Raw genomic sequence first — 27713 nt, forward strand, 5'->3', positions numbered from 1 at the left:
TTTAACTGTAATGTTATTTGAAAGCATTATTATTGATTTATTGGAAAAGTCTTTCCAAAATTGCCAGCGTGTAATCAGATCAACAACAAACGCAACACAAGCGCTGCAGCAGTGATTTAAGTTTATTCAAGATCAAGCGGTGTCGGATATGATAGAAATGAAAGCAATACTTATTTTATTTTTGGTTGTTGTCCATTTAATATTCTGATAACTCATGTAAGACTAATAAATCGATAAAAATCTAATTTGTGAACAACTATGTGTCAGGTATGACAAAAATGTCAGCGTGACAGTTTTCTCCGGTAGCTAGCGGTCTCTACTACCACAAGATTTCATTGTTGAATTGACCTTATTAGACGGCGAGTAAATAGGAGCCGGTGATGATGCTATCTATATCTAGTGTATTCTACTTCTTACGAATGTTTTAGCAAAAAGTGCATCAATGTAGTAGAGAGCAATAAGGGTAAAGTAAACGGTTACAACATGGTAGTTATGATTTATTCAAAACTATAAAACAAAGTAAAAGAACTGAAGTAGCAATAAATATTTCATAATAAACAAAAATAGATAAATAAAAATAAATAATTTATGAATTTACAGTATAACTAATAGGAGTATACTTAAATTCTATACATTGAGCAATGAAGTAAAAACGATTTGTAGTTTATAAAACAATTTTTTTGTGTGTAAATAAACAACTCGCTACACAATACAAATAAAAACAACACTCGGTGGTTCCAAAACCTTTAACACTTCTTTTACAGCTAAAGTATAGGTACAAATTATTATTCTTTAGGGGGACTTTAACAAATGCGATTAAGATATAATATTCAACTACATTATAATTGTTTTAGACAAACATAGGATTCTATATATCTTTTTATTACATGAAAACATAAATGATAATTCTAAATATATTACACTTAATATAGGTACATACAGTTAACGATCTTAACAGTATTTTCTAAAAATATTAAGAGTAAATAATATGTAACATACATATTTCAATATATGTACATAGATCTCCATGAATGAGCAGAAACATAAATTAAAGTATATTTTAATTTTAATAAAACGTTCAAATTTAATCGATTAATCTTAAACATAAACTGATGTATGAGAAAATATATTTTGTATTATGTATGTACATCTTTCTATATATTATCAAATAATTTCAAACTTTAGACGAACCTCAGATTACACCTACTTGTTAGAAAACAGTACTGGTACCGAATGAATAGGGTACAGGCTTGTCTGAAAATGGACAGATGGAGGCCTCGTTATTTTTTGAACTTTTCCTTTTTTATGCAGATCATTGAGATATTATTCTTGTTGCACTTTACCGCCAATGTTATCGGTATTTTGCAACCGCTCTTTCTGCGTTTCGACCATTTAAAAATGCATGGCAAAAGTGTATACAAACATTGAAAAGACAGCATCGCCACGAACAAGTGACACACAGAAATTTTACACCCATATTAGAATATATGAAAGATATCGGGCTTCAAATAATAACAATTACTAACAGATTTGGATCATGTGTATTATTTCTTTGGAGTAATGAATACGGTAAAATGTTCCATTTGCCTTTAAAAACACTTCAGTAAGAAAAATGAAAACCACAAATACCACTCATTGTAGCAAACCTTCCGACATAATAATGTGAAGAAACTTGGAGTAAAGAACATAGAAGTTTGAAAAATCACGTGTTTTTTTCGGAAAAAGAAATAAAGAAATTTCGAATGTTAGTACTAGATTTTAGAACATTTCCTAACATTAATTGTGGTAAAAACATTGACGCCGGCGTCAATGAACACTTTTTGGTAGTTTTACTGAAATGAAACATACTAACAAAGGCAATGTTCAAATTTTTAATATTTTACACAGGATGATTCAGCGTAAATGACGAATTTGATCTGACCCGACAGGCACCCCAAAATACATTTTTCTTCTATTCCTTGATTCATAGTAGAATTTAAAAAATATTATAACTCCAAGTTTGCATTTTATGTCACTGTCAATTTTGAGTACATAGTTGAAAATTATTTGCAAAAATGCCAAGATATTCGTTTACCAATACCGAGAAAATGGACGTGATCTTAATTTATGGGGAGCGTCAAAAAATGCTCTGGTTGCGGCTCAAAGATATTCCCAACGTAGACATAATAGATAAAATGTTCAAAAGATTTGAAATGAAACTACGAAACGATTGGCCTGTCAGTAAACGGAAATAGTAATTTACACAACTAGTTCGGGATAGCCTGCTTCCCGCATGAACGCTTGTTTGCGGCACGACCGAAGGGAGTGCCGCATTTGCGTGAATGCGGGAAGCAGGCTCACGAACGTGTTGTGTACAATATTTTTTGCAACGAATAAACCTTTAAACTGAAGAAATTAACTGTGAGTTATTTATAAACAATGGCGCCGTCAACACATCACAATGTTGACACTACGCGAGTATTTTAAGGTTACCATGGCAACGGGAAGTTAAAATGCACGTGTGCGGGAAGTTCGAACTCCCGCACCCTGGTGAATGCACGAAAGCCATCAAAAAAGATCATGAGTGCAAAAAAGTGTTTTTAAGCGCTAGACATTTGGAAAACGAGATCCGAGTTTTGGAAACTGTTTTAGAAAATCCTCACATTGGACAACGGACAATCTTGTATTTGCCAAATGTTAAAGGCTAACAAGTTTCACTTGTAACATAGCAGTTAGTTCATGAACTACGAGAAACTAACTTACTTTCCAGGAAGATTAGCACTTTGCAATTTTGTTCTGGAACAACTGCTAAATGATCCCAATTTTTTCACAAACATTTTATTTGTGATGAAAGCCAATTTTCCAACAATGGTAATATAAACAAACATAATTTACCACAAGAAAATCTACGATGGATTCGTGGAACTCATTTTCAGAGAATTATTTCCATCAACTTTCATTTTAAATGTAATACGTGACAGAGACACTTTGTTTTGACATTTTTAAAAACCACAGACTTCGTGAATTTGTGAAATTTTTGAGAGAAACAAGGAATAAATGAATTATTTTGGGTTCCGCTAAAAACATATTACACTTGTCATTTAAGCCGAATCACCCTGATATTCCTAGTTAGAGACGATGATAAAATTGTAAAACGTAAAACTGATTAGAAGCTAAATTTGTGTACAGAATTACATACAGGGAAAGCAAAACGAAAGAAACCAAAAAATTAGATACCAAGTCGTATCGGACCAAATCACATAAATTGCACTGTAATAAAAAATTACAAAATAGTGAAATTGTAAATGAAAACTGGATATGTATTTTCCCCCAAATATCAAAGGATCACATAAACATTCTTTAAATAATTCGGTCCTTTGCTACGCCACAAAGAAATGCCAAGCAACTTCCAAAAAAATCTCCCTTGCGTTATAGTCCTTATTACGTGACTCAAAAAATATCAAAAAGGAGCCAAAGAGAGGAACTAAAAAATTGTTATGTTTAAAAAACTGTTATACGACATCCTTCTAACGGTCCTGTATCTGTCGTTAATTCTTAAATGTAAACATTTTCAAAAATTTATACATTTTATGGAACTAACCTTTTTTTTGCAGACTGTAAAAATTTAAGCTATCACTTTGTCTGAAGACCAGTAAAGTTCTCTATTATCTTTATCTAGATGTTTTCACAAACATTGGTAAAAAAATAGATTTGGAGCTGAATATATGAACACAGTTGCAAAAAGTGGCAGCTATCTATTCAGACTAAATGTTAAAAAAAAAACTTCACAACCACATAATAAAGCGAAAAAACAGGCACATTGTTACAAAATGATTATTATTAGCTCTATTCACACAACCAATCGCATGGCAACTTTGGCATTTTACTCGCTGGCCATGGTAGATATCCAGATGTTTTAAAAACATAGTAATCATAAACAACTTTGGCAATCAAACCTGCAAATAACACCACCTCTGCAGTGATGATATAATATATATAATCCGTCCAATCTTGTTGACTCTGACAAAGTTTAGAAGGATTTAGGTCTATTACTTTCATATCCATATTATCACAATAAATTTCGTCATAATCTTGAATATTTTTTTGCTTTGTTAAAAGCCATACCTAAAATTTACATTTTATAGATCACTAAAGCAATACATAAATCTTCTAAAAAGGTACCTTCAAAACCTTCGCTGCATTGCAATCACACTGAAGTCTATTAAGACCGATCCGTAACGATCGAAAATTATTACGATCCAGTATATTAGAAAAAATATATGTAGGCAACTAAAACGAAAAATTACAAATTAAAAATAAAATAACAATTGTTATTATTCTATTAAGACAATGTAATTATTTATAATTGTAGGTAATCACAGATAAAATAACATGTGACGAGGTGAAAATTCGATATTTTTCTGAAACGTCAGAAACTATTAAACTAGTAATTATTTTGGTCAGTTAACTAAATTAAACTTGGCAGTGGTCAAACTGCGGGTCAAACACAATCCATATGTACTCGTAATTAAAAAATTGGTCCAAGGTTATTACGACAGAACTTTCCTCGCCCTTGAAGTATGGTCCAACAAATCCTGCTTCTTTGAAAAATAATAGCATTTGATTTTGCAAAATTTTATTTTTGATAACCCCTATGCATTACACAAAAGCTTCTGAAGTTCTTCAGACAGAAGTTGCCTCACCCTCGACGTACAGACGAACAAATACGAAAAATTATGCAGGGTGATTCTGACTATTACAATAACGGGACCCTGACCAACTTTCAGTACAACATAAAATACGTATTTCATATGTAATTCTTTTTATACATATGTTTATTTTTATAAAATGTATAAACATAGTTACCTAGTAGTTAATTTTGATTTTTGTAATAATTCTACCGTCAATTTTGAGTTCGGAGAAGTTTCTAGACTTTTCGATAAGATGCGGGTTAGATACACCAACGATGCAAAGGTTGTAATGATTTTAATTTTTGGAAAATACGGTAAGAATGCTGTTGCAGCAACAAATCTTGACGCAAGAAGGATCCCGTTAAGCCACATCCATCCGGCCAAATTTTCAGAAGTTTAGTGAAAACTTTACGACAAAATTGGCCCAAAAGAAACAAGAAATAGAGGACGCACCGCTACTGGTGTAGAAAATGAAATTCGCGTAATTGAAGCTGTAGACAATGACCAGCATGTGAGCCAAAGATTTATAGCACACGTGGGAATATTTCAATCTTCCGTCTCAAAAATTTTAAGAGCTTACGACGTGACATTAGTTCAAAATCTGTAAGATTTTCTCACAAGAATCCAATTTTATAATTTTATGCGACATCAACTGCAGTTGGCCAACAATTTTTTATTCAAAGTTTTGTTCAGCGATGACGCAAGATTTGACAATAACGGGGTTGTTAATCGGCACAACTGCGAGTATTATGTACTCCCAAAATAACCCACATTAGCACGTTATATCAAAACAGCTCATTTTCAAAATGTTTAGGTATTCCGTAAACGTGTGGGCTGGTATTATTGGAGATTACGGAATTAGTCAATACTTTTTTGAAGGCAACTTAACAGGACACAAGTATCGATCATTTTTGGAAAATTATTTGCTCAGGTTATTAGAAAATGTTCGTCTCAACCTCCGACAAGAGCTGTGGTTTCAGAAGGACGGGGCACCACCTCACTATCACAGAGTCGTTAGGGACTAATCGAATAAATGTTCATATTTGTTTATTTTAGAATCTAATAATAACTGATAAATGTATTTTGTGTTGCACTGAAAGTTGGCCAAGGTCCCGTTATAATACAGACCTGTACAATTAAGTTTTGTGATTTTCATTTTTAATGAGAACCTTTTTAGTTAAAGTAAAATGTGTGGACTGTTCAAATATAGCGAAAGAAGCATGTTATGTGTATACAGGCTGGTCCACAAGCAAGTAAGTATGCCGCATACCTTCCATATATCAAAGTGTGACCAACATTTCCCGGGTGAGAGGAGTGAGGCGCGAGAGGTTTATTGTACCGCAGTACAGTGGCTGACGAGTTTCAATTTCATACAATAGACAGCAGTAAAATGTAGTTCCGCCACTGACTCGCTCAATTGCTTATCCGTCAATTCACGAATGTGTACGAACACCATACGAACAACAGAGAGGGTTTATATATGTGCGATACAAAACAACGAGCCCAGTACTCTCTCTATACATTTAAACCTCCTTGTTCAGCCAGAAACAACTCATATTCAGGTTATGTTGTGAAATTGCTAATTCACATGGAGGTAGAATAAGAAGAGGGAACGATAGTTTGAAGAAGTGACTGGTACGCGCTTTCGACTAAAATCCATAAATGGTTCTTCCAGCTCCTCCAAGAAACCGATTGTTGCAGTGGCGTGCTGGAAACCGTTTGCCACCTACTGGGCATACAACACAATAATAATCTAATAAGATAGAATATAGAAGTAATAAACTTCAGTTTTTATATCGCTAGAAATATTTTTGTTTTTATACCACAATCAGGAAAGTAGTAAGACATTTTTACTGCTTATGAACCCATTTTAAACCAAACGGTACCGACTCTGACCCTCGGTTGTTAACCGACCGCTCCCGAAATGATACGGGAAGGGTCATAAATGGCTCTTGGATGGAACTCTTTTGCCGGCATTTCTTTAACATTGGTTCATTTTTTCTTCCCGAGGGTAAACTAAGGAAATATTGTAACAGGGTAAATCCGACGCACGGCTACTTTAATGTTTTCTTGACGTTTCATGACCCCGAATTTTTTTGATCGCTCGGTGCGCTATAATATTATAATGTTTATCCTCACAATACCGAAAACACAAAATATTTATCGACGCATTTCGCCAAACACGTTGGCTTATCTAAAAAACGCTAAACTAAAGTTAAACGGCACTGGTGAAGACTTACGCCACTTGGCAGTCTTAGGATATACGCGTATAGGTGTAATTTAATTTTAGTACGGCCAGACCATCCCCTGCCAGGATGAAACAAAACATCTTTGTGCCTTTAATGAGAAAGAGCTGAGCTTTCTCAGATTAGCTACGTTGTACTGAAGACTAACGGAATTAAAGGCATCCTGGTGCCACTAATCGGCCGCAAGATGTCGATCAAAAACAAACTTCGTCTCTATCGAGCAATCATTCGCCCCAGCATGTCTCATGCCTCAGTAGCCTGGAACTTTCCAAAACCCATTTTCATCGCCTGGAAGTCCTCCAGAGAAAAATTCTCCGACAAGCTTTCAGCGCCCCCTGGATTAATCGAACCTCTTCCAATCCATTTTTATTAGGAAAAATCTCGTCCAGGTATATTTCAACAATTCTGTGAAAATGGGGAGGGGTGATGGAACCATAAATTTTGACGAATTTCCAAATTAATGTTTTCGGGGAGTATCGGTAACATATAACGAAGAAAATTTAGATATAAATTTCCATTTAAATTTTCCCGAAAAAAGTAAGGACCGATAATGTTGTTTCCGAGTATCCCACACCAAACATTTGTAGCATAAATTGTCTGAAAGTAACCTTTTCCAATCCAGTGAGGGTTGTTTTGGGCGTAATAGTGGGTGTTATATTTATTAACTCCACCATTGTTCGAAAATTTTGCCTCATCAGAAAAAAGAACGAAATCATAAAAATGAGTCAGTGGATTTTAGTTCTTGAACCAAAGTTCAGTGATAGGGATGAAATTTATTTGCACTAAGTATTCGTTGCACCGACGTTTTACTAACGCCAACAGTATTTTGCAACTTAACTTTGAAACAGTTAATAATAATTTATTCGTTTATCCCTTCCCACGAAATTGATGACTTCATCTCAAAATTTTACCAAATCTAAAATACGCAAAATATTTATGAGTCTATATTTGTGATGTATCAATGCTTTCATATCTGTAGAGCGTGAGGCTCGCCTCAGCCAGGATAGGGATAGACATCGAATACAGAGAGCCAGAGAATCGTCAGCACGAGTAACTAATTCATGGGTAAATAAAGAAAATTCTGCCATGAATTACGAGCCTTCAATTTCTTACAAGGACGATCGTTTAGTATCAATAGGTACTATGTCAGTAGTATGTGAACATTGCTTGGCATTGCAATTCAAGGACGAATCGAAAGGCAGTGTTGCTTACAAGGAAAAATCAAATTAGAAGAAATTCTCCCTCCACCTGAACCACTTCATCATTCACAGGTGGACCTCGATATTAACACGCAAAATCGCAAGACGCCATGACTTACGTCAGACATTACGGCAAACCTGATTTCTTTATAACTGCAACGTGTAACCCAAATTGGCCGGAAATCAAAGAAAATATTAACACCAATTTAACTCCACAAGACAGATATGATATAATTAACAGAGTTTTCCATTTAAAAGTACAGAAACTCCTGCACCTCATTAACAAGTCTCATATATTCGGTCCGCCACGCTGTCATATGTACACAATAGAATGGCAGAAACGTGGCTTGCCACATATACACCTGCCGGTGTGGTTAGTTAACAAAATTAGACCAAACCAAATTGACAGCGTTATTTCAGCTGAATTGCCGGATAAAGATGAAGATCCTGTCCTGTACGAAATCGTAAAGAAACACATGGTACACGGCCCTTGCGGGACTTTAAACCCGAATTCTTCAAGTATGCGAGATTCCAAATGCAGCAAAAAATTTCCGAAGTCGTTCCAAACTCAAACAACTACTAGCGATGACGGATATCCCAAATATCGTCGACGATCACCAGAACAGGGTGGGCAAAGTGCCACCGTCCGAAACCATGATATTGATAACCGATGGATTGTTCCCTATAATCCGCTCCTTTTGAAAATTTTTGATACTCACGTCAACGTAGAGTTGTGGAGTTCAATAAAGTCAATCCAATATGTTACTAAATACATTAATAAAGGCAGTGATCAAGCCACTTTAAGCATACAATCACCAAATGAAGTGGAAAAATATCAGTCTGGACGTTACATCTGCAGCTCTGAAGCTGTATGGAGGATTTTATCATTCGAAGTGCACGACCGGGTTCCCACAATTGTCGACCTTGCAGTTCATTTAGAAAATGGACAAAGAGTATATTTCACTGAGAACAATATACAAGAAGTTGTTAATAACCCGCAGAACACAACATTGACAGCATTCTTCAAGTTATGTGCTGAAGATGATTTCGCGAAAACACTGACATATGACAAAATTCCAAGTTACTATACATGAAACCAGAGTTCTAAAATTTTTCAACGGCGAAAACAAGGTACTGCGGTTTATGGTTTCCCCGGAGTAAAAAAAAAACGGATGCTCTTGGCAGAGTCTACGTGATTCATCTCAACAACAGCGAATGCTTTTATCTGAGAATGTTACTGCATATTGTAAAAGGCCCGACATCCTTTGCACACCTAAGAACTGTACAATGTGTTGTTTACAATACTTATCAATCAGCATGCAAAGCTATGGGGCTCTTGGAAGACGATTCTCACTGGGAAAACACACTATCAGAAGCAGCTATTTGCAGTTCAGCTACATCATTAAGATGTTTATTTGCCATCATATAGTAGCGTTTTGTTAAGTAACTGATTCTGTTAATCTATGGAATAAATTTCAAGAAAATATGGCCAGTGATATTCTGATTCGGCGACGGCGAGAGTTAAACTCAGATGATGTACAATATGATCAAAACATATTTGACGAAGCATTATTTGAATTGAAGAAAGTAGTGCAATTCCTTTCGGGTTAATCGATCAAGGATTTTGGGCTGCCGATGCCAGCTAATACTACTAACTCAGATTTAAGTAATAGTGCCGAATACACAAGAGAAACATCATATGATCAAACGAGACTTTCACAAAATATAGCTCAAGATGAGCCACGATTGAACATCGATCAGAAAAAGTATTCACTGCATTACTGCCATCAATTGATAACAATGAAGGGAAAATGTTTTTCCTTGATGCCCCAGGAGGTACAGGAAAAACATTTTTAATCAATCTGCTTTTAAAAAAAAGTGAGATCTACCGGAAAAATTCCATTTGCTGTCGCGTCATCCGGCATTGCCGCTACGCTTTTGGAAGGAGGCCGAACCGCACACTCTACATTCAAGCTCCCGCTGAAAATCGCCACCAATGATAATAACAGCGTTTGTAGTGTTTCTAAACAGAGCAATACAGGAAAATTGTGCCTGCTCATTAATAGTCTGGGACGAAGCTAACATGTCAAACAAGACCTCTATGGAAGCACTGGATAGGACAATGCGCGATTTGCGCAACAAAAATTCACCTATGGGTGGATGTACAATTCTTTTCTCAGGAGAATTTCGTCAAATCCTACCAGTTGTGACTCGAGGAACACGTGCTGACGAAATAAATGCTTCCCTAAAAAGATCCAACGTTTGGCCATACGTCAATACATTAGAGCTTAAAACTAATATGAGGGTTTCGTTATCTTCACGTGAGAACAGGCTTTTTCCAGAGATGCTGCTAAAAGTTGGCAATGGAGAGTTAACACAAAGTGAGAGAAGGATTAACCTAGAAAACCTTTGTGTTTTGATAGACAACATCCAAGAGTTTGTCAACATTGATAACATAAGTTGTAAGACAATATCTTGGTTTAAAGAAAGAGCGATTCTGTCACCAACTAACGAACAAGTAGACAAGGTAAATAACTTGATTCTTTCAAAGATTGATGCGTCGACGCAAATATACTACTCCGTCGATACTGTTCTCGATTTGGAAGAAGCTGTTCATTTTCCTACAGAATTTCTTAATTCTTTGAACCCGTCTGGACTCCCTCCTCACAAAATGGTGTTAAAAGTAAGTTGTCCTGTTATTTTATTAAGAAACCTGAATCCACCTAAACTTTGCAATGGCACGCGTTTGCTGGTAAAATCACTGAAAACTTTCATAATAGAGTGCATAATACTCACAGGATGTGGTACCGAAGAAGATGTATTGATTTCCCGAATCCCTCTGATACCATTGGATTTACCATTCCAATTTAAACGCCTAAAGTTTCCGGTAAAGACATCTTTTGCAATGACCATTAATAAATCGCAAGGTCAAACCTTCAACGTTGTAGGCTTATTAGATTTGAGCGTTTAGTGTTTTTCACATGGCCAACTATATGTCGCTCTTTCAAGAGTAACCTCTAAAGAAAACATGTTTGTATTGTCTAATGACAAGAAAGCTGTGAACGTTGTATATAAAGACATTCTGTAGTTTATTAATTGTAAAAATAAAATAAATAGGTAAAAATGTAAAAAGTAAATAAGTAAAAATGTAGTAAATGAATTTAGATATTCCAAAGATAGCCGGAAATGTTCACGGTATAGGAAAAGGGGAATTGTTTTATTCCGAATTTAACGCGTGCGAATCCGCGGGCAAAAGCTAGTTTTTTATAATTAGTTATTCAGGGTGACTCAAAAAAATTAATGAATGGGGATATTTGAGTAAACAGTATTATTATTAATAGTAATATTAGAACTGCACCTATTTAATTTGAGATATTTATACTGCACCTATTCAATTTGAGATATTTATACGTGTCCTTGCTAAAATACTGAAGACGTCACAAAATTTTGTAATGGAAAAACTCACTTGAAATATACGCATAGTATGCTTCTTTACTTGTACTTCAATAGTTCACACCTATCTCTCTTTAACTTATAAATGTCAACATAAAAAAAAGTTCGAAACATTTTAATTTTATAATTTTTCGAAAAAAATCTGTATTTTGTTCGCCTGTATTTCAGGTGCTAGGGAAATTCGGTATAAACAACTTTAGACTTTACGAACTACCATTCAATTAAGATTGTTATGGCAGCAAATTCTTGGGTAACTATATCACAAATAAAAAAAAATCACCCATTGCAACAATTACATTAAACAAAATCACCAGTGATTCAAATGGACATTTGATATTTCTTGAAGTTTCAAACAGAAATCAGATAATTCGATCAATAAACTCCACGTTGCAGTAGTCATATTTCAACTACATACATGCACTGAATGCTTCTGTAGTACCACGTCAGACACTTTTAAGACTAAGTTTGGACTATATACCGAGCTTTTTTTAACTCTCAACAAACGAAAGTAAGTGTGGATTTAATCTCTATGTGCAATTTTAAAAAATGTCGAAATTTATTTCGACAGAACTTCCCTCGCTTCTTTGAAAAAATATAAAATTAGGTTTTGCTATGTTTGTTTTGTGATAAGCTCGATAAAGTAAAAACCGGTGGCATAAATAATAATCTCGCAGCCCCTGCACCGTGGGGGCGTAAATTGCAAGGGATTGTGCAAATTGCGCAAGTACTGATAACGGAAAATATATTTAAAGCAGTAATAACAAGCTTTCTTACGATGTATAAACAAGCACTTGCAATTGCTTGTTTATACATCGGAAGAATGTCACGTAGAAATTTTTTGATTTGAATGTTCTGAATATTATTATTATAATTTTTATTAGATAAATAATAATTCTCACCTTATCGAAAAAGTGGGGTGACTCGTTCTTAATTTGATCAATAAAAAAATTTGTTATAACGTCATAAATATGGATAATACCCAATGCGAGAGAAAAAAGGAAAAAACCGAAAGGCCTTGTTTGGCAACGAACGCACGACCTTCGGACGGCGCTCTAGTCTCATAGTCGTCGCTTAAGTTTAACTCATCCTCCACTCAAATTCACCTTATTTGAGTTGAAGGTGAGATTGGGTTTGAGTCAAAATTATTATTGCATTCATAATTCCTTAATTAGACTCAGTGAGCAAAGGAAACAGAAGTTCGACGGCAAATAGCGAAAGAAACGTTAAGACAAGAAGCCATTAAAACCCAAAATTAAAGACAGAACAACAAAATGTGTCTCTTAATAGGCAAAACTACTATTTTTCATTAATTTATTTATGTATTTATGTTCATCACAATATTTTTCCAAAAGATTTGCAACATGTAAGTTATAGAACATACTAATATTAAAAAAGAAACTGTTATTAAGCAGAATATTCTTACCTAGAGATTTGTAAGAACATCTGGTCAATGTAATAATAAACTATAAATTCATCAGAATCGTCCATAGTGCTAATTTTTGTAAATGAACACTTATTGCAACAACATTACTTACATTAAAAAAGAAACTTATCAAAAAAAAAAATTGGTCGAAAGTTGTTTCGACAGAACTTCCCTTGCACCTAAAGTACAATGAAACAAACATATCCAACGTTTTCGAGTTAAGTTTTTTCTTTACACAATTTTATGATGACGTCATCAACATTTTTGCAAGGACACGTAGATCAATTTGGATTAGTGTAGTGTAATACTGAAAATAACAATATTGTATTCCCAAAATTTTCTGGGAAAATGGAGTGAGCCGTTCCTGATTTCATCAATAAAATTGACTCATTCATTAATTTTTTTGAGCCCCCTGCTTAAGCATATCTAAATAAAAATCCGTGACTGTAGACAGACAGACAGACGGATAGATAGACAGACAGACAGACAGACTGACAGACGGAAAAGGGAGACCTACTTCTTCGTACTCTAGGAGTCCTGAAAGGTCAAGAAAACGTAAAAGTAGAGATTCGATTCGCTTACGATCGGGAAGTAAAAACAAGTAACTCAACCAGTAAGTTTCGACGTCTACTATTTTAAAAATCTTAGATTTAAAATATATAAAATAAAACACAACAAACTACCTTACTAGACTGACAACACTGAAGGAAAATTTATGGAAGGTTACAGGTTACCTTAACACCTACTCAAGTTTTTCTCAAAATGACGAATGTCAAATTAATGAGTTAAGTTCAAGTTGAGTTTGAGGTTGTTTCAAAAGACGTCTATGCATCTCACCCTAATCCATCACACCTTACGCTAATGATAAACTGTTAATAGAGCATTATGTTTTTGCGAAAATTTGGACGGTTAGGGAAAAAATTCAAAGTGGATTCGTACACCACACGTATTGGAGTATAGTGTTGTATGACAGTTAAATCAAATAAACATAGAATTCTTTGAAATAATGTCATCAAATTGTTGGTTGGCATGATTAGCAAATTTTTGGTTAGCACTTATCACTTAACCATCTACATAATATTTCTAATATACATACAAAATCTGACAACAATCGCTCCTGGAGTTTCGGATATTACGTGTCTAACAAAAATGGATAGACACCAGACAGACAGTATAAATACGGGATACTACTTTTTTCGTACTGTAGGGGTCATCAAATGTCGAGAAAATATAACAGTGGGCATTCGTCGAATGGACTCGATTACTGTACTTCCTTAGCTTACGCTCGGAAAGAAAGAAATACCCATCAATGCATTGGAAGTAGGGAAGTACAATACATATGTAACCAATATTACGTAAAAACAATGCACACTTGATTTTGTAGAACCAGAAATTCCAAAGTAGTTGGAATTAACTTTTCATCTGGATGGCATAAGATTTTACCTTATTTTCTTCAATTAAACATAATTTTTCTATTTCATTTGCATCGAGTACAAACATGGTTTACATTTTTGTAAAATATTTTACGTATAATTATTCGAATAACAAAAAAAAACACTCCACAATGTAACTATGGATATGATTTCGGAGGTTTTCACGGTTGGGGTCAATATAATCGTTTCCCGGGTTGGGACCATGTCAACTGAGTTTTTGGCTCAACGTTTCGCACACTGTCGTATAGTAAGTGGCATCTTCAGAAGCAGCATTGTGAAATTAAGAAGGCAAAAAAGCACGGAACAGTTTCGCCTCTGGTATGGTTGACATACTGAGTTACGGTGCTCTTTTGCCTTCTTAATTTCCTAATTTCTCAACCCTGAATCCCAACTGACGGTGATTATCAGCAACTATGAATTATGATTAACCGAAACAGTTGGCAAGGAAATTATCGTTGTCTGTGAAGTTTCAAAATTCAAATATCAACCATGATGAGAATTAGCAGGCCTAAGAAAAGTAAAATTACTGGCATTCCGTTACATATTTTTTTCCAGTCTTTTTTTCATTGTGCATCAACTTTACTTTTTTTTATAATGTTCAGATATAAAAAAAATGTGCCGGTATAGACTACTTTGTATCTAAAAGCAAGTGAATTTAATATGTCGCCCTGTTATAAAATCCAAATAGAATATTTAACTTACAGAAACAATCAGTCACAACAACTCTTGGAATTATGCTAAAATTCAGCACAGACTAATAAAATGTAAATTATCATGTCTACGTTAAAACAATAAAATAATTGAAATTTTAACAAACATGTGTAACCAGTGTAGAAAATAAAATTATCTACATATTTAAAACAAACTTTAGACGTCATCCTACGGTTAGCATGTTAATAGTCATAAGAGACTGTTACAAGTATTTAAGATTATAATTGATATGTATTATTTGTTGATCCACAGATCCATGCGTCCCAAACTTTATGTTAACAGAAACCTAAAGAAAGAACGATCTACCGCAGGACACCCAAATCTGAAAGCCCGTTTCTAACGCTTATTAAATTATTAAATATGTGCATAATTAAAAAAAATCTAATGTTATTAAGAAAACTCACCGATTTTAATTTATTATTGCGAAGACTCAGTACGACAAAGTTGCTCAAAAATTGTGATCCTTCGAGCGGCAGTATTGAAGTAATTTCATTATTGTCCGCATATAATTCTCGAATGTTTTGGTACGATGGATCGCTACTAAATAATTCTAGTCCTGTAATATTATTATTTGAGACATTTAACGCAAACGTGTTAGCTGGTAGTGGCCGTGGAAGTGATATCCAATTTTGTCCTGAACAATTGACTTCTACTTTAATAGTCGCTTGCTTTCCAGACACGATATCCAGTCTTTTAGGTTCACAGGTACAATTTGGTAGGCAATCTTTTCTTAACTAAAACATATACATATATCAACACAGTGAGTACCGAATATTTTAAAACTATATCCCTACTTACCTTATCTATCTCTATAACTTGAATCAGCGGTACAGATTCAGTCGAATTAAACCACTGAAATGTTTTTGTAAATATACAAAATGAGTTATTTATATTACTAAAATGTAATTCCGTTCGTTGTAAGGCATTAAATAAATTTGGACATAACATATGGCTGTTAGCTACATAAAAAAAACTTAATTCATTCCATTACACAAGTGTACAATATAATACCCACCTGAAATATCTACGGTTACATTTCCATCCTTTTTAAAGCGAGGAACATCAGATAAATTGTTATGGGAGAGATCCAAAAAACTTAGGTTGTACAAATTAACCAACGATCTGTTTTCAAAGTTAATAATTCCATTAGAAGATAGGTTTAAACACGATACTGAGGTGTGTTTTGCAAATTCTCCAGTAACACTATTTATCTGGCCATCAGTTATAGTCATATATCGAAGATACTTTAGTTTTCTCCAATCTTCAAGATTTAGTGTGGTCAGACTAGCATTTCTGATATGCAGTGCTTCCACGTGTCCGCTACCACTTATATCTATTGTCAAAGAAGCAATATTATGCATTATATTAGAATCGCGCACGAGATGCAGTGATCATGTAAAAACCGTATGAACAACACACGCTAAAATTCGACTGAATATACTGAGGCTTCGAGGTGCGTGTTGTCTAACCAATGGCAACGCTAAGTTTGTAGTACAAAGCCCGTTCACATTCACTTTGCACACGTGACATGACAAAAAAAAAATAACAGAAATGAAGCTATCGATTCACAAAGGCTATGTTTTTGACACGCACGTTTGTCTTCCCAAACCAAGTACAGTCGAAAGAGGGATGAATTCCCGCCCTCTGATCGGCTGTGCTTCGCAAGCTAGGTGGGACCTGACGTCACCGGATGTCCCCATTTAAATTTTACAAACTGACTCAAACCACTCAGTGGGTCAGCCCCGTAGCTAGGGGGAGGGGGGGCAAGATGGGGCTGAGCCCCACCTAGCAGTTGTGGTTGCCCCCCCTGGAAGACTTACACATTAAAAATTTCAAATTAAATAGTAATAAAATTTCAATATAATGCCGATTGCCGAAGCATATTCACTAGCCCCACCCGCCCCCCCTTTATTTTCTTACAGGGTATGTTATTAGGCAATATCAGACTAACGTTAATGTTGACCGTATAAAAAAATGAACTGTCATGTCACATTTTATTCCATAGCCTACTACTAAACATACAAAAAAATAAACTCAAACAAACTGGTTGTTACCTAATGTTATGGCCACTGCATGAATTTTTGGATGCTGTACAGCTGTTTGTGAATCTACATTCTCTGTTCTAACCAGAATGGATCGCCCGGCGCGTTCAATGACGCATGAAAGATTGGCAAACTAGGTTTTTCCTGGCTTTTGAAAAGTACCGTAATACTTCTTTGGATTTCGACAGGTTTTTACGAAAATTTAAAACTTCAAATGTAAAAATTGAGAAAAAATAAAGTAGTTATCTGAGAGTATTACTAAAATATATACAGGGTGTCCCAGAATTCGCGCCATTCCCGTGAATGACATGTTCCCTGTCCCGAACTGTGCCGTAATTCGCAAAAAGAATTGTCCAGGCTTTAACCGTGTGAGAACTGGAAGGCGATTAAGTTGACCAATAGAGAGGCTGCTTTTATATCCGAACGTTTCTATGTTCAAAGTTACCTATGCCAAGAACAAAAAATCGGGTAATACTAAAGTTGAATGATTTTTTTCCGAATCCCCCTCCGTCAACAAAAGGAAACAGAAGTGTGGTTATAAATTTAATCATTTTGACAATTGTTTGTCATAAACTGTCACGAAGTTCATCACTGACCTGAAGAGACGCTTCTGCGCCAAAGATGACTAATTAATGTACACAGAGACAGAGACGTTTACTTTAAGGCAAGTAGCATGGGACAGAAGTTATTTCTGCTGCCATTCTAGTTAAATTGTGTTTAACTGGGCTGTACATGTCATAAGAGAAGCGGTTTCATTTCATCGTAGGCAAATAATACATTTATTACTATTCTACATAGAGTAGCTACCGAAGAGCAGGTATTAGAAGTCATGTTCTTAGAGCCCCGTGAATAATCGTCGGCACCCAGACCAACAAGTGTTTCACCGATTGTTACATCGAGCAAGAGAAGATGGATCTTTTCAACCTAGTCGGAAAGGCCGTGCTGGGGCTCCACGGAATGTACGTGTGGGTGCTGAAGAGCAAGTGTTAGAAAACATGGAAGCGGATCCTAGGAGAAGTGTCCTCTATGTAGCGCAAATGAGTGGATGCTCAAGATCGACCACTCATCGTATCCTTCAAGAGAGAATACTGCATCCTTACCATTACACGAGAGTGCAGCATCTGCGACCAACCGACTACCCGCGACGAGTACATTCTGCTCAATGGTTTTTGCGACAAAATGAACTAAATCCTGATTTTTCACGGCGCATTCTTTTCACCGACGAATGTTCATTTTCCCGAGAAGGAATGTTTAATGCACACAATTGGCACTTCTGGGCACACGAAAATCCACATCTCACTAGGGTGAGAGCGTATCAGGAGCGATTTACTATTAAGCTATGGGCTGGAATCATTGGTACTACTGTGGTAAAAATTTTAATGCATCTGATAAAATCACTAATCTCCGTTCCTGTTTTTTAGGTGGGGCCGTTTGTGTTACCTGATCACCTTAATGGGGAGGCATATGGTAATTTTCTACGACTAGAGCTTCCAGCGTTGTTGGAAGACGTTCCTTTGAATGTACGGCGGAATATGTGGTTTCAGCACAACGGCGCTCCTCCACATAATTCGATACTTGCACGGCGAACATTGAAAAGAGTCTATCTATCTATGTTAAATAATATACAACACAACATAATGCGACGAGCTAGAACTGGCATTGAAGTTAATGGTGATCATTTTGAGCACATTGTTTAATAACGTTACAGTACAACGATTCCGGCCCATAGATTAATAGTATTGCTCTTGATATGCTCTCACGTTAGCTAAATGTGGATTTTCGTTTGCCCAGAAGTGCCAATTGTGCGCATTAAATATTCACATGCTGGTCAAGGAGCCGATGATTGGGGAAAAGACCTGTATATTCGCACACAGCAGTGGCTGCATAGCGTTTACATTCTCCATAAATTAACATCATTTCCAAATATTCTTTATACTAGTATGAATAAGACATCAGTGACTTAGTGGTATTGGTACTGATTTGTTTATAGTTTGTATTGTTCTTAAAAAAAATGCAACTACACGATTTTTGTTATAATTTTTATTCGTATCTTTTCACTCTCTAGAAAGTACTCGCAACTTTAAAGAAACTGTTTTAAATCATCATGTGCAACATCAATATTATTCTTGAATAAGTCTCAGTTTTCAGTATCTTCCCCACATGATTGACACCACAGCAGATACCTATGATCTTAATACACCAGAGAACTGGAGTCTCGTCTCTTTTTTCGTTGCTTAGATTAGGTATCAGCAACAAAGCTGTTCAGTAAAAATTGATACTGTTTATTGAAAATCATAAGCACCGATTAATCAAAAGCGATATTTATGTTTTAGTACACTAAATAACGTTCTTTGAATGGACATGTGGTACTCTTTTTTAGAAATAACGATAAACTTAATATCAGGGATATGATGCAGAGTAAATTCTGAAAATGTACTAATTTTCGTTAAAAATAACAACACATTATTCACGGGGCTCTAAGAAAATGACTTCTAATACCTGCTCTTCGGTATCTACACTATGTAGAACAGTAATAAATGTATTATTTGCCTACGATGAAATGAAACAGCTTCTCTTATGACATGTACAGCCCAGTTAAACACAATTTAACTAGAATGGCAGCAGAAATAACTTCTGTCCCATGCTACTTGCCTCAAACTAAACCTTGACGTCTCTGTGTACATTAATCAGTCATCTTTGGCGTAGAAGCGTCTCTTCAGGTCAGTGATGAACTTCGTGACAGTTTATGACAAACAATTGTCAAAATGATTAAATTTATAACCACACTTCTGTTTCTTTTTGTTGACGGAGGGGGATTCGGAAAAAATTCATTCAACTTTAGTTAGTATTACCCGATTTTTTGTTCTTGGCATAGGTAACTTTGAACATAGAAACTTCGGATATAAAAGCAGCCTCTCTATTGGTCAACTTAAGCGCCTTCCAGTTCTCACACGGTTAAAGCCTGGACAATTCTTTTTGCGAATTACGGCAGAGTTCGGGACAGGGAACATGTCATTCACGGGAATGGCGCGAATTCTGGGACACCCTGTATATTTACATGAAGCCCCTCTGTCGACAAACTTGCCCCCCCTGAATAAGTTTTCTAGCTACGGGGCTGCAGTGGGTGGTGTTTTAGCAAAAACTAACTTGAACTAACGAACCAGAAACAAATGTACACTAGCAAAACACAATTAACACAATCAACTACAACTTCTGCAGTAAAACTCGTAATAATAATATTGTAAACGATCGAACCAACCGTAGAACCAACCAAACACCGGCAACACGGCAACAGCTGACTGCACACATCACGCGAGTCCGCCGTCCGCCTGATGACGCGTTATCCCACTACTTCCCGACCGAAAGCTACGAAAGTATAGTAACCCAGTCCATCGGATGAATTGCCATTTTCATGTTTTCGCGACGTTTCATTGCCCATACAGTACGAAAAAAAATGTCTACCGTTTCCGTCTGTCTGCCTGTCTGATGTCTGCATCCACTTTAATTTGACACGTAAGCCCCGAAACTGCTGAGCCGATTGTTGTCAAATTTTGTATGTATAGGATTTCTATAATGATTATAGGGTCGAAGTAGGTCATGGAAACGTGCCGCCTCTCGGTTTTAGACTTTACTAAATGCTCAAGGACTCACGATAAATGCCATACGCATCTGTATAACTGGTTGCAAGCGGTTACAGAATGCACCCACTCTCAGTTTACGAATGTCCCATTGCGAGAATAAGACATAACAATGAAAGTATCTTGTTCAACATAATAGACTATTTTCACGGTATTCGCTTCCTAGCACAAAAACAAAAATTTTCGTACGCACGCACCAAGGGTTTTGAAAACGATTATTTTATTGTTTTGAACTTGAATCAACGAGAATTACTGTAATTCACATTTGAAAAACGTTAAAACAATAAAAATGATGACTTTAAATGATTTTTGTTATATTTTTTATTCGTGCCTTTCCAATCTCTAAAAAGTACCCACAACTTTAAAGAAACTGCTTTAAATCATTATGTGCAACATGAATATTATTCTTAAATAAGTCTCCGTTTTCATTATCTTCCCCATATGATTGACACCACAGCAGATACCTATGATCTCAATACACCAGAAAAATCGAGTCTCGTCTCTTTCTTCGTTGTTTAGATTATATCAGCAACAAAGCTGTTGAGAAAAAATTGATACTGTTTATCGAAAATCGTAAGGACCGATTAATCAAAAGCGATATTTATGTTTTAGTACACTTAATGACGTTCTTTTAATGGCCATGTGGTATTCTTTTTTAGTAATAACGATAAACTTAATATCAAGGATATGATGTATAGTGAATTCTGAAAATGCACTCATTTTCGATTTCGTTAAAAAGAACAACACATTATTCACGGGGCTCTAAGAAAATGACTTCTAATACCTGCTCTTCGGTATCTACAGTACAAGCACTATCATGACCCTTGAGGACGAAGAAATAGGTTTCCTGTTTCCGTCTGTCTGCCGTCCCGGCTTTTATTAGACAGATAATCTCCGAAAGTCCTGGGCCGATTGATGACGTCACCCCAAAATTTTGGTCAATAAATCCTGTCTTAAATGTGCAAAGTATGATGAGACAATACTTGGGATTTAACATTCCATTCATATTTTTTGGATTTGCATATACAGGGTGACTCAAATAAAATTAATGAATGCCTGAATTTATTTGATTGATTTAATCAGGAACTGCAAGACCAAATGCTTTGAAATCTTGGAGATTATTAAAAGTTATCATAAGTAAATTTTTGATCAAAATATATTTGCTCATCCCCCCCTAAAAAATTGATCATGCCACCCCAAAATTCTTCCGAAAAAATGCTATCTTAAATGTAAATTGTGCAAAGTATGATGAGTCTATAATTGTGATTTATCACTACATAAATATTTTTTAGATTTGCTTATACGGGGTGTGTGAAAAAAATTAACGACTGAGTCAATTTATCTGATTGATTAAAGCAAGACTTGCAAAACTGAATACTTTGAAATCTTGACGTTTTGAAGTTATTGTAAGCATGGTAACTTTTTAATGAAAATGTATGTGTTTATCAACCCCAAAAAATTGATTACGGCACCTCAAAATTTTGCCGAATAAATTCTTTCGCAAATGTGCAAAATATGAACAGACTTTTAATCATTGCATTCATATTTTTTTGATTTGCTTGAACAGGTGACTCAAAAAAATTAATGAATCAGTCAATTTATTATTGATCAAATAGTTTTATTTTCTGCGAGACCGACACATTATTAAAAATATTATTATTATGTCTTGGATATGGATTTTAAAATCATCAACTGACGTTCAGTTACGTTAGTTTTCTCATACAGTGACAACGTTCCTATTGTATACAATAAAATTTTATGGTGGTTTAAGCCAGTTAACTTCACAGCGGTTCATACCCACCATAAATTGTAATTTGAAAACCGGACAAGTGGAAGACCAGTAACCCGAACGGTTCTTAGCTACCCTTCTTCTGGTTGAACAATAGCGGCGCATGCCAAGGCGGTGGAACACTCAGTGAGTGAACAGCTTAGCCAATCCCTTGTAATGACATTGTAAAATTTTATTGTATACAACAGAAACCTTTCTACTATAATTTTCGTCGCGATGCGGAACATCGGTTGCGAGTCACTGGTCTGCCGTGGCCCATACGCAGAGCATAAATTTCAACCGCCTAGCCCTTTTTTTTTTTTTAGTATTACACTACATCTATATCCAAACTGATATACGTCACCTTGCAAACATGTTGATGAGAAAAAAAAACATAATAGGCATGCCGTCGTCACGTTTCCGACAGCGAGGGAAGTACTGTCTAAACTCTTTAGACTAATTTTTTGTCCTTGGCATAGGTAACTTTGAACATAGAAACGTTCGGATATAAAAGCAGCCTCTCTATTGGTCAACTTAATCGCCTTCCAGTTCTCACACGGTTAAAGCCTGGAGGACAACTCTTTTTGCGAATTACGGCAATGTTCGGGACAGAGGGAACATGTCATTCACGGGAATGGAGCGAATTCTGGGACACCTGTATAATAATGATAAAATAAGAATTATAATATTCATAACATTTTGTTCGATTGCGGTTTAATTAGTAATTTTAGTGCTCTGATTTGAGAAGACAAACTCATTCAAATCAAATTAATTTCTATGTTGACACTCTTTCAATGTACATACAGGGTGTCTCAGAAATAAGTACATTAATTTTAATCAGTTATAGAGCTCATTGAAATCAACAACTTTTTTTAGTAGAGTTTTGTCAAGAACTTTTTAATTATCAAGTTAAAAATTGTTAAAGTTATATCCCAATTAAGGTTACCCGCCCATGGATCCTCAGTCACCTATGGACACTAATAATTTTTAGAATTAATAATTTATGGTCAAAAACAGTTACTAGGATACGTATTTTCCTAATCTTGTCAATGTGACAAACATTTAGAGAGAAATTGAAAATCCTGCTCCCTAATGGCGTAAGGAATTTCATCGGCCCAAATGTGGGTTTTGAACACCTTCCCTCGTGTAACCGACCTCATCAGTTGATGGTATAAGAAATACAAAATTTGCTTGTTCGTTTATTTTCCTATTAACCCACTCACAAAAGTTTTGCCTACGTGGTAAGTCTGTTAGTTTCAATAACTGAACTTTCTGGTCCTGAAAGGGGTACATTTGTTCTTTGAGTATCCTTCAAGTACCACTCTCCGATACATCACACTAGACAGTGATACGTGCTAGTATCCGGTCGAGTTTCGATACTCTTCAAAACAACCTCTTCAATATTAGCCACTCTATTACTACGTAACTTACCCCTATCCTGAGGTGCAGGTTTAAAAGATCTGTACTCTCGAAAATGCCACAACGTTCTTAACACTGCGCACATTTGGCAGACGACGATTTGGGAGGTTTTCTGAAAAAATTCGTTGGGCGCGAGTGCCGTTTCCCCGAGCTTCACCGTACGTTAAAACGATATCGGTGCATTCCAGATTTGAAAACAAAGCCATTTCAACACATTTCGTGTATAAATTAGAAATCTGTGCCAAACAAACTTTAAAGAGACAACGTTTAATAAAAACATTGACATAAAAATGATTGCCAGTGTCAAAACAGTTGCTAGGGTACCTTCTTCATTGTTGTAGTGTTGTTATTATTTAAGTTATTATTTAAGGTGAACATAGACGGCTCGTGAATATATGGGTGGGAAAATTCGAAATTTGACTTGAGTTTTCGAAAAAATGCTAGATAAAAAAGTTGTTCCGTTTCACGAGTTCTGGTACTGGTTAAAATTAATGTACTTATTTCTGAGACACCCTGTATAAACATAAATAAACGCTTGAGTTTCAAATTGCCATTACCACGGTTGTAGAATAGATAGGTTGATACACTAGCATATATCCGTTTATCCCTGTGGTCAGCGACGCTAATCGCCGACCGCGTCGCCTGGTTTTAAGGGACCAAGTGACTATAATGTGATCCAATCTTAAAATGTATGGCAAATAGTAACTTTTATGAAATAGAAATATATTTCTGTCCTTCTTACGCTCCGTGTTTTTGACAGCAGATATTTTTTGCTTCCAGTATGGCGATCCTGTTACTGTCATTTGGCTGTCAATTTTCTTGCTGGTAACACGTCCTCCACGACTGTCTGCCGGTTTCCGGTGACACTAATTACTAGTTGTATAGAGCTGGAGTTAGTTTTGTGACTGGAATCAGAGCTGGCATTGTGTTCTTTCCGGCCCGTTGACTCGATAGTTCTGGTACAATCTATCGTAACCTCAAATCGTAAAGTGCAAACTTTCTTTGAGAGTTCCTACATTTGGTAATGAAAATGACTAGTCTCGCGCTATCTTTGTCTAGCACATAGCTTAGGTTCCTCTCTATCGACCTCCGGGCACAGGCAATTTACAGTACTTTCTAAAAGTAATAATAGATCTAGTGACTTTAAGCAACTACAGATCCTATGGACATATGTTGATAATCGATATTAATTAATAAAAAAAAAATCGTACTTAATGACTCCTATCAAATGTCATCTAAAGATTTTGTATTGTTAATTGCCATTTATTAAGGATTCCAGATCGCTAGAAATGACCAACAGTATTTTTTATGTCATTCAGATATATTGTAATCACTAAAACTTAAAGGTTGGCGGCCTTTTAAGAGGTGGTGCCAAATTTTTAAAATGCCAAAAATATTTGTTACATTATTTAGGGTTTAAGAAATATGAAACGATCCACCTTGCAAAGTACCATTGTCAGTACAATCCTACAGGATTGGTGCATTTCAAAGCCTTTTGTAACAAGCACATATCATCACAAGATTGTTCGTCATTTATACAAAACTCACTGGACATACACCTTGTAAAATTTTTATGACTTACGTGGTTTAAGCCAAAGCATTCTTATAAATGAAAATGGCAATTGTATAACTTAACTCAGTTCACATATACCTAATAAAACTTTACAGCTCCATTATGGCAACAATGAACAGTAATAATCCTTGCGGTTTGGGTCCATAAAGCTTACAATAGCCAGTTTGACTTATGGGTGGTTTGGCTTAAAAGTCGTAAAAGTTTTACACGGTGTATGTCAAGTGAGTTTTGTATATGAGTAAATGAAAGCCATACTACCGTGAACTTTAAGAATTTGGAGAAAAAATGTTTTGCACCGTGAAAAACTAATTCATTTTTAAATTTTAAATTTATTTAGACTGACATTACTGACATTTTATGAAAAATTAATCATTGAGTTTGACACTTCTAAGCCGATTTTAAATTGGAAAAATGGTGTCGACAATTAAAGTCAAATGCAAAATGAAAGGGATCAGGGGCGGGACTTATGATACGTGGCTTTTAAACCACAGTGGCGCAACAATTGAAACATAACAAGGTTACGTAGTTACAGTAAATATTGTGTACTTTCAAAAAATCATTGTGAATTTCAAAGATTACAGAAAATCTAAATTATATAATCACATTCTTAAAAAAATTACTATTATTTATTAAATGTGGCACACATAATATAATGTGAGCTTGGGTGTACGCCACTGCAAAGACGTTCTTCCATTCGAACGAACAATGAACTCGACCGAAATAAATTGACACTATGGACAGACCACGTGATGGCCCCTTCCGTTTTGCACCACACTCTACATAGCTCAAAAAATAAGGATACTAGATTTAGTCATTTCTAGCGAACTGAGATGAATAATACAAAGCACTCTAAAAAAAATCCCCAAAAGTAACTAGAATGATTTCCACACGACAGGGTAGAGGCACTAAATGTACGCGTACTTCCCATGGATATAGGGAACTGCATGAAGCGTCGTCATCCCAAGCCGTTAGTGTACAAACTTATCTATTCTACAACCGTGGCTATTACCTAGTGCTGGACATTTTATTCCGTTAGTTATGTATTTCAAATATAGTTTACATTGTCCAAACGGCGCAGAGGCTGCGGGGGTGTTATTTATGTCGCGATTATACTTATAGCCTTCGACCAATTTTTTATTGATCAAATTACGAACCTCAATTTCTAAAAAATATGAGAATACCCAGGTCTTTATTTAATTATGATCACATAAGAACAATAATCATATTCAAAATACATATTTTGGTCCATTGTGGCTTAATTAATCATTTTAGTCTTGTGTTTTGAGGAGACAACTCATTCAAATCAAACAAATTTCTACATGACATTCTTTAGATGTATAAACATAAATAAATCGAAATTGATCATGTATACTGATAATAATACACTCTTACCCGTTGGTTATTTGCTTTGAATATATTTCATATTGTTCGTATCTATATCTATCGACGGCACCCCCTTGGAATTTTGCGCCCCCGATGCGCACAGGTTTCGAAGTGTCATTTACACCATTGGGTTTTTACTATATAAAGGTTATTAGAAAACAAAAATTTTGTATGATTTTTCAGAGCGAGGGAAATTCTGTCGAAGTAACCTTGAACCAATCTTTCTAGTTACTAGGCAACTTTGTCTTCTTTATTAACCTTGCACGCTTTAGTTGAAGTTCGATCAACTTTTTGTATTCAGTGTATTTTGTGTTATGTTACGCATGCTAGCTGTATGTGAATGACCTTTCTGCCGTTGACTGATCAGTGATCACGCGCTATCATTACTGCATCTGTTCGCCGATTGCAATATAAAAGACAATATAAATACTTACTTGCACATGCTAATTCTTCCTTCAGTTGAAATTTATTTAGGTTACAACAGACTGCGGCGTTTTTGCACTGTAGCTTCTGACATCTGCATTTGTTTTCTGGACTAGGACAGTCTTCTACACCCCGATGGAAACAGTGTCCAATAACACAATTAGTTCTTAGAGATGAAAGAGTATCGTCATCTAGACGACACCATGACAATTGTATAGTCACGAAACATATTACAATAATTGCCACCCTTGACATCTAAAAAGCATACATGTTAATAACAGAAGCCTAATTCATTATTAAAGTCTATGATCTACATTTTTGAACCTTTAACA

General features: G+C 35.5%; 1 protein-coding gene across 4 annotated transcripts in view; it reads right to left on the bottom strand.

Annotated features, from left to right (window-relative positions):
* Positions 1-1726: 1726 nt before the first annotated feature.
* The window catches only part of LOC135143104 (protein halfway), a 36709-nt gene continuing 10722 nt past the window's right edge, over positions 1727-27713 (bottom strand). For all 4 annotated transcript variants that reach the window (XM_064074971.1, XM_064074969.1, XM_064074970.1 and 1 more), the window contains exons 2-7: positions 27393-27636; positions 16151-16468; positions 15934-16094; positions 15540-15869; positions 4162-4269; positions 1727-4104 (exon numbers count right to left, since the gene is read on the bottom strand). In XM_064074971.1, coding sequence (XP_063931041.1) covers positions 3826-4104; positions 4162-4269; positions 15540-15869; positions 15934-16094; positions 16151-16468; positions 27393-27636 — 1440 coding nt within the window. In that variant the 3' untranslated portion in view covers positions 1727-3825. The remainder of the gene's footprint in view (positions 4105-4161; positions 4270-15539; positions 15870-15933; positions 16095-16150; positions 16469-27392; positions 27637-27713) is intronic.

This window comes from Zophobas morio, unplaced genomic scaffold (assembly GCF_036711695.1).
Source record: "Zophobas morio isolate AGI-343-1 ecotype UQ-CSIRO unplaced genomic scaffold, CSIRO_AGI_Zmor_V1 ptg000058l, whole genome shotgun sequence".
NCBI lineage: Eukaryota > Metazoa > Arthropoda > Insecta > Coleoptera > Tenebrionidae > Zophobas > Zophobas morio.